The sequence below is a fragment of the Numenius arquata genome, chromosome 25 (assembly GCF_964106895.1).
Source record: "Numenius arquata chromosome 25, bNumArq3.hap1.1, whole genome shotgun sequence".
Classification (NCBI taxonomy): domain Eukaryota; kingdom Metazoa; phylum Chordata; class Aves; order Charadriiformes; family Scolopacidae; genus Numenius; species Numenius arquata.
In genome coordinates this window covers 5,959,843-5,972,559 of record NC_133600.1, presented here as the reverse complement: position 1 = coordinate 5,972,559, position 12,717 = coordinate 5,959,843, and the positions used below count along the sequence as shown (strand labels likewise).

The window sequence follows — 12,717 nt, the reverse complement described above, 5'->3', positions numbered from 1 at the left end:
AAATGGCAATTACCTGGGTCGTTAATTTCTGCTGGCCTTGTTGAGCGCCAGGTGAGAACTTGCAGTGAGTTGGGGACACTCTGGGGGTACTGAATGTGACCCAAACTTGTGTCTCGTCAGGAAGGACCGTAAGATGGCTCTGATCCAGATGGGCTCTGTGGAAGAAGCCATTCAGTCCCTCATTGAGCTCCATAATCATGACCTGGGGGAGAACCATCACCTGCGTGTGTCCTTCTCGAAGTCCACCATTTAAAGCTTCGGAAGGCGTGAGACAAAATGGACTTGACTTAAAACCTCTTGGGTTCAGCCTTGACCTTAAAAGGCTGAACACGAGGGTTTCAACTTCCATCATTCCAGAAAAAAAAAAAGCCACTTTAAAAATGCAGCTGAAGTGACCTTAAAAGACCAGAGATTTTATTTTTTTAAAGAGAAATCAGTTTACCGGTTTTTAAAAAAAAAAAAAATTAAATCTAATTCCTATTGCTAACCTTGCGGTGATGGGTAACAATCTTGACTGTTCAAATAAAAATCACAAGATAAAGTTTACACTTTGGAACCTGCTCTGGGAAATTCCGCTCCCCTCCTGCTCCTTCTCCCCCAAACAGCAGATCCTAACAAGTTTATCAGGTTTCACATTGATGCCTTTTTTATTTTCTTTACCCATCCATGCCTTGAAAGACCTAAAACCACTGTGTAAATTCACTTTAGCGCCTTTGAGTCAGGATTGTGGGAAACGCATGGTGTATAGGAGCTCCCACCTCGCCCAGCACACAGATTAAGTTGCATCGGTCCTACCTTACCTGCGCCTCTGCTGTCTGTGCCTTAAACCTGTGCTGCTTTGGGGAAGAGCTCAGAGCCGCAGGGAGCGGGGGGCAGAGCTGGGGGGAGGCAGCGAGCGCTGGCTCCGGGGGAAGGATGAGTGGAGCTGGCAAAGTGGATAAAGAAAATATCGGGCTTTGGATCCCGAGGCAGTTGTGTCCCGCTGGCCGTGAGATGTCCCAATCTGCGTAGTATCATGTCTTCGTGTCCCTTCCCAACCCGCTGGTGGCTTCTCACCGCCCGTGCACAGCGAGCGGGAGTCACTTGAGAGCCTTTGCCCATACCATTGGGACCCAGCGGAAAGGTCTGGGTGGGGAAAGATTCCCAAACCAAACCACATTCCATTGTCCCAGCAAGCCCCTGCTCTGCCCTTTGCAGAGCTGTGATCAGGATACAAAACCAACCACTTCGGACACTTGTGAAGACGAATCATTACGAGTTTGTCAAATTGTGTGTATATATATATATCTAAATACTTGCCTAGGATTTGAAGAATTATTGGGTATCCCACGTCTAGAAAGGTGTTCCTGTGAGTCACCTTCGTGCCCCTGATTTGAGATTAACCAGACCAATGTAGCTCTGCCGTCATTCTTATAGCATGTCTTCAGCGTTTGAGCTTTTTGTTTTAATTCTTGTATTATACTTTTTGATGCCGTTGCTGTCATCTGTGCCTAGCAATATTTCCAGTTGACCAAATATTCTAATCTCTTTATATGCAAAAGAAATAGTTTAAGTACCTTTTTATAGAATGATAAGATGGTATAAACATAATCTAAATTTACTCCTTTGTGGTATTACCCTTGTATACTGTACTTTCTTATTTTATTTTATTTTTTTGTAATTGAAACTGTAGGGCAGGAATTTAGTTACAGGCTGAGGTCATGACTGAGGGTGAGTAATGTAATGAAATCGGTAAAACCTGTTCAATGAAGCAGATTTTTTTAAAGTGTGTGAGATAATGAGCACAAACAGCTTGTGAAGTTAAGAAGAGGGACCCAGGCTAAAGTTTTTACCTTTTTAACCGATAAGCCCAGATCTTTTAAGTTATAGGAAGGGAATTCATTAAAAGTAGAACGCAGCAGATCATTTGTTCCCAATGATACAACCATTTATTTTGTTTTTTCTGGCTTACGACTCTTTCCCAGGCCATTCTGCCTTCTCTTTTGTGTGATCCGATGTTGCCTTACATTTCCCTCTAACCTGCAACCTGTTCGGATGCAAAATAACAAGAATCTTGTACTTTTTTTCAGGGTTTTTCTGCAAATTGTGGACCAAAGTTTGTTTTTTAATTGTCTTAGTGTTGCAAGTTATGATTTCCTTGCTTAGTGTGGGAGCTCTTGACTTGCCTGGCACTGAGTGTTCGGAAAAGTCTTAACTTTCCTTAGTTCCTCCCCGAACTCTCGAGGATGTGAATTGTGCTGGAGAAGCCTGTGATGTCTGCGGGGGGGTTCGGCTTGGGCTGCTGCCGTGGGACTGGGGATCCCGGGAATCCTCCTCTGCCTTCAGCTCATGGCTGAGGAGCATCATCCACCCTGGAAGCGGTGCCCCAGTGGAGCCGAGGAGGAGATGCTGGGTTTGGGTACCCCAAAATCCGAGCAAACCTGTGATTGGAGCGCTGAGATCCCCTCTGGGAAGCTCCGGGTGTCCTTGCCAGCATCTGGTGCTCAGCGGGGCCAGTCCCAGTGTCCTGGTGGCCCTTGTCGGAGCCAGTTTGCTCCTCCTGAAGCGGGAGACGGGTCCCTCCTGCCCACAGGGAGCAGGGGCTCCATACCCCCCCAGTGTCCCCGTGCAGCCCAAGCGGAACAGTTCCACCAGCCTCACCCTGACCCGGGGAGGGGGCTCGTTGGAACCAGTCCCGTCCCATCCGGTGGCCTCCAACGCTGTCCTGGTCACCCCACGGGAGAGACAGAGTCTTGCAGAATGTGAGCAGACGAGTGAGGTGACCCCGAACCAGGCGAGGGTGGGTTTTTCCTTTGGATCCCTGTGTTTGCATGTAAAGAATGTGAGTAACAAAAGGGTGTACATATTTATAATTTTTTTTATACCTGTTGTAAGACATGAGGGGGCAGCAAAACCCAGTTTTTTATGGTGAACAGATGTATTGTATATTTTGATAACAGCTATTCCAGGTTCAGTATTGTGGAAGGTGGGGTGGGGAGGGTAAGCATTCACACCATCAGAATTCCATTGCCTCTTTCAAAGAATGTTTGTAATGCAAAAAGAAATGAAATTAAAACTATTTTATAACAACCTTTGTACCTTTCTGTAGCTCCATTATTTACTGTTGAGATTGTAGAGAGCAGTTATTGGCCAGTCTGTACTTGTGCTTTCAATAAATTTCTTCTGTATCCTTTGCTTCTGATTTTCCTCTCTTTTTATTGTGCCTATTTTGCTTCTGATTTTTCCTTCTCATGTGATTTCAGCTGCCTCATTTTGTGTAACTTTGACTCCTCACCTACCTCTGGGATGGTTTGTCCGTGAAGGGGGTGAGCCCGGGGGGGGCTGTCACCCGTGTCCATCCCCACTCTGGCCTGGGGGGGGGTCAGAGGTATGAAGCTGTGGGGCCTTCACTGACGCTCTGCCTCTGTCACACTCCAACACTCTTACTTCATGTTCCTAAACTTTTCCATACATTCTAGCTAATCCCCATGGAATAACCCACTTTTGAGTCAAATAGGTGGTTCTCTGTAGTTGTGCTTTAGCTCTGTCTGACCAGACACCTCGGGGTCCTGGGGGAGCACCTGGAGAGCAGGGCCAGGGATTCCTTCAGTTCTGGGGGTCACTGTCTGAATACCCCCCCCGTGTTGCGTACAGTGGGGTGTCCCTCAGCTCCCCTGGGAGTGGGGCTCTGTCACAGGGTTTGGTTTCTCACGCACCAGCTCAGCCTGGCCAAAACTCCATTCCCAAAGTGGGTCTTCCCTGGTGCAGACCTGGGGACCTCAGAGTGTGTTTTGGGGGCAGAGCTGGATTTGGGGGGGTTATCTGGGGGGGGAGCAACAGGGGGTTATGGGGCTACGGCGGCTCTGCCGGGGGTGGGAAATGGCAGGGGGAGCATTACCCAGCTCCTGCGGGAAGAGGTGCCTGTTCCTTGGAGGTGTCAGAGGCTTTGCAGGGGCTGCCTCTGCCCGGGCCCCTCTCTGGGTGGGAGCAGAGACGGCTCTTTCCATCCCCCCCCCGCGGCGGGAACCAGCGTTAATTGTCCCGCTCAGCCCCTTCCCCGGTGCCGGGGTGCCCACCGAGCCGAGGCAAACCGGCCTCTCTGCCCCGCTGGGGTCGTTGGTGCCGGGGAGGGGGTTGTGACCCGAGCGGTGTCCGTCGCCTCCTGCCCCGTCCCGGGGGGGGGAGCGGGAGATGGTTCCCCCCCCCCCCCCCCAGCACCGTCCTCTGCCCGCCCAGGAGGGTCCCCGCGCCCAGCCCCGTCCCTCTCCGACAAGTAATGAATTGCTAATTAGCAGCCTGGCGCAGTAATTACGGCCTCGCAGCCCTGGCTGCAGGCGCAGCCGAACATCGATGGGATGCGATGGGCTGGGTCGCCATGGAAACGGCAGCAGCTGCCTGGCGGGGGGGTCCTGCCCTTGGCTGCGCTGTTCCTCCCCCTTGTCCCTTCCCAGGGCAGAGACCCCCGGGCTGGGGGGGTCAGGGTGGCACCGGGGCGGGGTGTCCCCAGCCCCCCGTGCCGCGGGGAGGGGGCAGGGCTGGGACAGAGCCCCCCGGTGCACGGGGGGTTCAGGGAGTGGGGGGGGGGGGTTGTCTGGCAGCCCCCTTGGGACCCTGTCTCTGCTCCCTTAGGCCCCGGGCGGCGCCGATGGGAGGACGAAGATGAGGATGAGGATGAGGATGAGGAAGATGCTCCCGCTCCCTCCCGCGCCCCGTGTGTCCCCACGGGAGGTGGCTGGGGGGGTGGGGGAGGCCGGGGGCTGCGGGAGGGCGCGGGGCTGGCAGTCGCTATGGAAACGGCTGGGTCAGAGGCAGCGGGAAGCGGCGTGTGACGCCATCGCTCACCGCAATGAGCCGTGAGAGCGGCAGCGGGGGCCCCCGCATCGCCCCTTCCCCCCCGCCAAGGGCTGCCCGAGCGAGGCCCCTCTCCCGGCCGGTCCCGGCGCCCCCGCCGCAGCCCCCCGCCCCTCGAGCTGCTGCCAGAAATCCCCCCGCTAATCCCCGGGTGGCGTTTCCAGCACCCGATGCTGGATAATCCATATGTTTGCGAGGGGGGGGGCTCCGGGATATCCACCGCTAATCCAATTGCCGGCGGCGGTTCCGTGCCACCGCCTCGTCGCCCTGGTCCTGGGGGACACGGGCAGCCCCTGCCGCCGCACCCCGGGCTGGGGGGGCTCAGCCCCCGCTCGGTGGCAGCTCCCAGGGGCTGCGGAGCGAAACCAGCCCCGGCTCCAGGGTGCGCGGGAGCGGCTGTAAACCGGGGGGTGGGGGAGCTCCGGGGCTGCTCCAGCCCCTTCGCTGTGGCACCGGGCAAACCGGAGCGCGGGGCCACCAGCCCAGCTGCCCTCTGCCAGCGTGTCCCTGCCGGGCATCCCTCTGCCCCTGCCCGCCGGACACAGGCGGCGTGAGGCGGTCCCGCTCTGCTCCCCCCGCCGCTGTCCCGGCCGGCCCCGGCCCCGGTTGCCCCCAGGAAGGCCGGTTCCCGGGGGGAGGTACAAAGGGCACCAGATGCTGCTCCGCGCCGGGGCCGGGTCGCGCCGGGTTTCGCCGTCGCCGGTACGGGGACGGGTCTGGGGGAGGCGGCGGCACCGGAGGACGCCGAATGGGGTCTCTCAGGGTCCGCACCGGCCCTGGCTGCCGGTGCCTGCCCTTGGCTGGCCACCTCCCTGCCGGGGCTCCGCCGGGCGCTGTGCTGCGGTCACGGGGGGGGGACACGGGGCACCGGCCGGGGGGGGGGTGTCACCGGGCCTGGTGGCGGTGCCGCTGCTGGCGGTGACACGCGGGAGCCCAGCGCGGATCCCACGTTACCACGGCAACGCGGTGGGAAACTGCAGCGGCGGCATTTTCCTGCCGCGGCGGGAGGACGAGGGGGGGGGGGTGTCTCGGTGCGCGGCTCCCCCCCTCCCCGTCCCCGGGGGCTTTGCAGGGCGATTCACGTGGCAGCGACGCCCCGGGGTCACGCAGCCCCCCCCAGCTCCCCGGGGTGCGATGGAGCATCCGGCACGGCTGGTAGCCCCCTCCTCGCCCCGGGGCAGCGATGGGTGGTCACGCATCACGCTGCGGTGATGGAATGGCTGGTGTTCGCCTGACGGTTATGGGGCTGGGGAGCCTGGAAGGGCTTTACTCTGGCCCATGGAGGGGGGAGAAGGAGCCTGAGCCCGTTTCGGAGGGGTGGTGACCCCCGCTGCCACCTCTCACGCGAAGGGGGGGGCGTCACCCAGTGCATCGGCAGCATCACACCCTCCCTCGCCGTTGGGATGCTCGGCCACAGCACAGGCTCCGGTGCCCGGGCAGGCTCCCCCCCCCGGCTCCCCCCGCTGCCCGAATCCCCCGTGTTGAGCCCTGCCCTTGGCAGCACCGGGGCTCTCCTGCCCATCAAACCCCCCCAGCAGCCGTGGGACCAGCAGCCCCCACCCAGCCGAAGGAGCCCATCCAGGAAACATCCACATGTTTTATTTGCTTTCCAAACCACAGCAGTTCCAGCCGTTGCCCGACATGCGCGTTCACAGTCTGGAGACCTCCCCCCCTTACCCTCCCCAAACCCGCGGTCCCCAGCCCAGGGCTGCTCCTCCTGGGGAACGGGGCTTGGCCCCAGCTCTCCCCTCCCATGCGAGACCCTGCAGCACCTGGACCCTGCACCCCCATCCCAACACCCACCCTCTGCCTCAGCCCCTGCACTATTTACAGCCTCCAGAGCCCCTGGGCAAACATCTCCCCCCTCCTGGCACTGTCCCCCCTTGTCCTCCCCCAACACAGATCAGTGGTGTAGGAATGGGGGGATCTGCGATGACCCCCCCCCCACGCTGCTCTCGCAGGACCCCCGACATCTACAAATCCCCATACGAGCTGGGACCCGTTGCCCCATGGCAACCCCCCTCTTCCCACCCATGAGCCCTCAATCCAGCCCCCCCAAACCCCTTCAGCACCATTTGCTCCCCACCCACTCCCCCAGACATACACTTCCAGAACTGGAATAAATTAACCCCTCAGAAATGTCAGCACCTATGTTAGAGAGAAAAAAGAAAGTCAAAAGTGCTTGGAGCTGCCCAGCCCCGCAGGATGGGGGGGACGGGGACAGAGCCCCCCAAACCCCCCCCAGCTGCCCAGGCAGGAGCTGGGTCCTGCCTTGGGGGGGGGTCTCACACACGTCTCAGCTGGCTCAGGGTCCCGTGTGACCGTGTTCTGCCACATCCTCGTGCTGCTGGGTCGCCCCAATGCCAAAGACAGCCCCATCCTGGTGTCCCCCCAGCAGAGAGGGACCCCAACGTTATGGACACACACACACACACACACCCCCAAACCCCCCGAGCCAGGGCAGGGGAGCCAGGGGCCAGGCGCAGGGAAGGCAATGGGGGCTCAGTCCTTAAACCTCCGGCTGGCTTGCATTTTCTTGTAGTAGTGGTCCACCTCGCTGTCCCCCTGCCCGTCCCTCTCAGCTGGCTTCCTCCGCAGTGTGGACTCCCGGCTGGCCGTGCCCAGCAGCCCCTCAGAGGGGGGGTCCCCCCGCTCCCCGCCACCCCCCACCGCCCCTGGGATGGCAGCCAGGCTGCCGTAGCGTGGCTCATCCTGCTCCATGTCGCTGACAGAGGAGCCGGGGGAGACTCCGGCGCTCTTGGCCGGGCGGAAGCCGTGGAAATCCTTCCCCATCTCGCCCAGCTCATAGGCATCCGGCCCCTCTGGCCCCTTCGGCCCCGACTTCCACTCCCAGGGACCGTTCCCAGCAGAGAGATGGACGACGGGGTGGTGGGGGGCATGGGCGTCGATGGTGATGATGCTGGAGCTGTCCCGCTCCGAGGGAGAGCGGTACTGGGAGGAGTCGGAGCTGGTGGAGGACGAGGAGGTCTCCGAGTGCTTGGGGGTGACGGAGACGATGCTCTGCTGCTTGGACATGGCGATGACCTGCATCAGGCGTGGGGGGTTGGCCACCCGCTGCGCCCCCCCTTTCTCCGCCACCATCACCCACTTGGCCCGCACAGCTGCCCCGCTGCCAGCCGGGCCGCCGGCGCCTGCCTGGCTCTCCTCAGGGATGTGCACCAGCTGGGAGGCGCCTGGCCGGGGCTGGATGAGGACACGGGGCCCCATGGCCGCCCGTTCAGCTGAGCGCGCTTGCACTGTGGGGTAGAGGGAGGGGGGCACGTCCTCGCCGGCATCCCCGGCGCCCCGGCCATGTGCCGCCTCCTCCACCAGCGTCATGCTCCGGCCTTCCAGCGACTTCTGCTTCCACTCGGTGATGAGCTGCTTGGAGCGGGAGGCGTCCACGGGGACGTGGATGGTCATGTGCCGCCGCGCGGGGTCGTCCATGGAGGGGGTGTTGACGCGGGGCAGGGTGTTGCTGAAGGTCACCATGTTCTCCTTGCCCATGGGGCTGCGGGGGGCCAGCAGGTCCACGTCCACGCTGGCCCGCTTCAGGCTGCCCAGGGAGTTCTTCTCCCGCGGCACTGGCCGCGCCGCCTCCTCCAGCCGCGTCTGTGGGTTCAGCTCGTCGGTGCTCACCGACTTGTTCTGGTGGTAGACGGAGTCGTGGCCCCGCTGCGTCAGTGCCCGCAGCGCATCCTTGGCTGGTGCTGGCACTGGGACCCTCTCCATTGGGGCTCGGAAGTTGCCAACAGCGTGGTAAGCCTGAGGGAGATGGGACGGGGGGGTCAGTGCAGCTCTGCACCCAGAATCCTTCCCCCCTGAGCCCCTGTGGCTGCCCCAAGGGTAGGGACCGGCACCCACCAGGTAGGCGGCGATGCCGGAGCCGATCAGGAAGCCCACGTAGACGTCGGCGGGGTGGCTGCGGTACTGGGTGATCTGGGTCAGGCCGCAGATGCCAGCGGCGATGGCGAAGGCGAAGACCAGGATGGGCTTGAGGAGTTTGGTGCTGTCCGAGATGATGGAGTTGAAATACATCTGGGAACGGTGATGGGGCAGGAGCAGGGTGTTAGTCATGGCTCATGGCACCCGCTGCCACCACGGCACCACAGCCTCCCCCTCCCCAGCCCCCGGCCGTGCACAGAGCTCTGGGCGGGCACGTGGAACTGCAAGTGCACGGGTGTGAACGCACCCACACCTCGACACAGCACACGTGTGTCCAGCAGAGCTTGTCTGTGCATGGGAAAGGGGGTGCTGACAGGAGAGGGACGCTGCTGCCCGGCGGCATGGACCTGGCACAGCCCCCGTAGCTGGCACAGCCCCCCAAGCCAGCACACACCGAGAGCTGAGCGGTGCCGGGAACTCACCGACACATAGACGGCAGCGAAAGCGGAGAGCGTGGCGTGCTGGGACGGGAACGTCTTCCTGCGGGGAGATGGGGGGCATGGTTGGGGCAGGGCAGGGGGGGTGGCATCGTGGCACGGGTCTCACCCCCCCGGCACATACCTGGCGGAGAGGATGGCATGCTTGTCCGTGCCTGAGCAGATGTCCTGGGTGATGTAGGGGTTGGCGTCGCAGGGGGTGCCCAGCAGCGTGTAGTTGGGCTTGCAGACGGTGAGGAAGAAGGGCGCGTGGTAGCCTGTGGCCAGTTGGATAACGTCTGTCACCAAGGCCGTGGCACAGAGCCCAAACACGTGGACGCCTGGGGATGGCAGGAGCAGGGCAGTGGGTCACCCCTGTCCCACACAGGGCTCCCAGGGACCACCCAGCCCTGGGGCACCAAAGCCGCTGGGAAGGGTCCAAGTGCAGTGGCTGGAGTCTGGGGGGGAATGTTCATTCCTGCTATCGCATCCGAGATGCCCCCGCGTCCCCTTCAGCCCTGGGACTCTCAAAGCAGCCCCTGTGGTGGGCAGAGCTCCTGCCTGGGCTGCAGCACAACGTACCCACAAACCTTACGGTGCGGCGCAGGAAGGAGTTGAAGTTGCAGCCACCGGCGTTAATGCTGCCCTCGGCTCCGGCGCGTCCCTTCAGCCGGGACTGCAGGCAGTACACGATGCCCTCCCCGACCATGATCTGGGGAGGAACCGGCGGCTCAGGGGGTGCTGCCCCATGGGGATTGGGGTGTCCGGGGTGCCAGCGGTGCCACCATGTGGATTCAAGGCACTGCCAGGCTCCCCACACCCATCCCCTGGTGCTGCTGGCACCAGGACCCTGAGCCCTGGCTCCATCCTCTTCCCCCCCAGCGGGACAAGCCCCGGGACGCACCGAGGCGGCGGGGGCAGCGAAGGCCAGGCTGAGCAGCATGAGCAGCGGGATGAGCTCCTCATTGGTCTCCACGTAGGGCATGGAGAGTGCCCGGTCGTAGCACTGGAAGCCCACCTTGGCTGGCTTGAAGAGGTCTGTCAGCTCCAGGAAGTAGAGTGTCACGATGGAGGAGGCCACGATGGGCAGCTGGGGGGGGGCAAGAGCGTGGGGACCACCGCGCCACCCACAACGATGGGCACTGGCACTGCGGAGCCCTGCCAGGAAGGGGCAAAGTCCCCGACCCCTCCATGCCAGTGCAGGACCACAGCCTGGGGCTGAACCCCCCCGCTCAGCCCCTCACCCCCCAGCCCCCCACCCCCCCCCACCCACCTCCACGAAGTAGAAGCAGGGCAGGAGTGTCATGCTGTCCTTGGGAGCCCTGGCCTTCTCCTTGGGGGGGATCATGGTCCTGGGGCTGGCGCCGGGGTCCTGCCGGGCTGCACCTCCACCCTGACGTGGGGCAGCATCGTCACCCCCGGCTCTCGGCCCTCCGGGGGGGGGGTGGGCAGCCCCCGTGCTCACCACGCGGCCCCCCTGCAGCAGCTCAGCGAGGAGAAGCTGCTGGTACCCGGGGTGCCCCCACCGGGACCCCCGAGCATCACCGCGGGGTGAACCGGGCTGTCCCCGGCCCCCCAGGGGACCCCCGGCACCCCAGGGGGGTCCGGCCGAGCCGGGGGCTGTGACAACAGGTGGGGCGGAGGCTCGGCTGTCGCGACAGACGGCCACTACCGCGACAGGCGGTGAGGCTGCTGCGGAGGGCGTGGGGAGGGGGTGTGCCGCCCGCAGAGCCGAGCCGAGGATGGGGGTCCCCGGGCACCCCCCGGGCCCAGCCCCCCCGGAAACTGCCACCGAGCCCTGGCTGCAAAAAGGGGGGGGGAGATAACGGGGATGGGGCAACGAGGGGCAAGAGCGGGAGGGCACAATAGCGGGGGGAGGGGGGCAATAACGGGAGGTGAATAACGGGGAGGTATTACCGGGGGGGTACTAACGAGGGGGCAGCGGGGGGGGCAGCAACGGGCACAGCACGGGGGGGGGGGCGCTCCCGGCCGTGCCGCAGCCGCGGGCGGGGGTCGGGCCGGGGGGGGGGGGGGGCGGGGAGCGGCCCTTTGTGCTGCCCGTGGCCGCCCGCCCCCCCACTCACCTCTGCTGCGGCCGCCCCGGGGGGACCGGGGGGCGGCGGGGGCGGCGGCCACGGGGCTCCCCGGGAGCCGGGATGCTCCTGCCTCGGCGGAGCGCGGGGAGCGGCGGCTTCCTCCGCCCCCGCCGCCTCCTCCTCCTCCTCCTCTTCCTCCTCCTCCGCCACCGCCTTCCCCCGCCGCCCCCCGCCCCGCCCCGCCGCTCCCGGCCCCTCCCGGGGCGCTGAGCCCCCGCGGGGCCCGGGGATGGGGGTTTGGGGGGTCGGGGGCGAGACAAAGGGCCGGGAGGGGCCGGGGGCTGTGGGCAGGACCGACCCTTCCCGCGCCGCTCCGCACCCCCGAAAGCTGCTCTGCACCCCGGCTCTGCAGCAGGCACCGGGGCGGGGGGTCCCGGGGCCCCCACCGGGGCTCCGGCCTCGCCCGGATCAGCCCTTTCCCCCCACGTGCTGGGGACCGTGGGGGTTCCCCCCGCCCCGGGGAACCTCCTGCCCTGCAGAACCCCCTCCCTCGCCGAACTCCCCCGCCCTGGCTGCCAAGCTGGGGCTCCCGCAGCATGGGGGTGCGTGACCCCCTCAAACTCACCCCAGAAGCTCTACCAGCCCCCGGCACCCCACGTCCCGGGCTCCTCAGGGGTGACTCGGGGGCGAACCCTCTCCCCGCTCTGGCTGACAGAGGAGCCCGAGGCCAACCTCAGCTGGAGCCTCCAGTCACCCCGAATTCAGGGCTGGGGAAGTGGGTGCCACGCACCTGGCTCCCCCCGGGACCGTCAGCACCTCTTGGAGGTGGTCGAGCACCCCTGCCCTGCGGTTGCTGCCCCACACTCGCAGTGGGCCCCGGTCCTGCCCTGTACCCCGTGCCCTGCACCCCACGCTCGGCCCCCCGCCTGCCCCCCACTTCCCCCCCACTCACGGTCCCACCCGGGCTCGGCGCAGCCCCACGCCACGGCACCAGCCGCCACGCGTTGCCCTTGTTCCATTTTTGGCCCTAAGTGGTCAGAAATCTCCCAGCGCATTTAACGCCTAAATCCCGAATCCCTGGAAGCCGCGATTAAGCTGCTCTCCCTGCGGAAAATCCCCGGGTTGAGCCGGACTCGGCCACCGCCGGAGCCGGCCGCATGGCCCGACCCCTCCCGCCGTGTGCCGCCCACCCGAGACCCCGAACCGCCCCCGCAGAGGGACCCCCGGGGCACCCCGGTCCCCGCGCCCCGGCCCCTTCCTCGCCGGCGTCCGTTGGTGCCGGGGGTCGGGCGGCGCGGGGTGGGTTGGGGGGGGTCTGCGCAGCCGGACGAAGGGAACCCGGCGATTTTGAGCTGCAAAGGGTCGCGGTGCAGGAGGAGGAGGAGGAGGATGGTGGGCTCCGACCCCTTGCCAGGTTTCCCCGCTCCGTCCCCGCCGCGCTGGCGGGAGCACGGCAGAGCCTGCGGGGCGGGATGTGGCCGGGTCCGGCT

General features: G+C 63.8%; 2 protein-coding genes across 8 annotated transcripts in view; one reads left to right on the top strand and one right to left on the bottom strand.

The window, feature by feature from the left end:
* Positions 1–3,173, top strand: part of PTBP1 (polypyrimidine tract binding protein 1) — a 30,810-nt gene extending 27,637 nt beyond the window's left edge. For all 7 annotated transcript variants that reach the window (XM_074163895.1, XM_074163894.1, XM_074163896.1 and 4 more), the window contains one exon: positions 121–3,173. In XM_074163895.1, the coding sequence (XP_074019996.1) occupies positions 121–253 (133 nt within the window). In that variant the 3' untranslated portion in view covers positions 254–3,173. The remainder of the gene's footprint in view (positions 1–120) is intronic.
* A 4,159-nt stretch (positions 3,174–7,332) lies between these two features.
* Positions 7,333–10,539, bottom strand: PLPPR3 (phospholipid phosphatase related 3). Its single transcript, XM_074163791.1, has 7 exons — positions 10,465–10,539; positions 10,096–10,281; positions 9,774–9,903; positions 9,337–9,532; positions 9,198–9,255; positions 8,695–8,868; positions 7,333–8,595 (listed from the first exon to the last, which is right to left on the bottom strand). The coding sequence occupies exons 1-7, from the start codon at positions 10,537–10,539 to the stop codon at positions 7,333–7,335; spliced, it is 2,082 nt and encodes a 693-aa protein (XP_074019892.1).
* Positions 10,540–12,717: the final 2,178 nt, after the last annotated feature.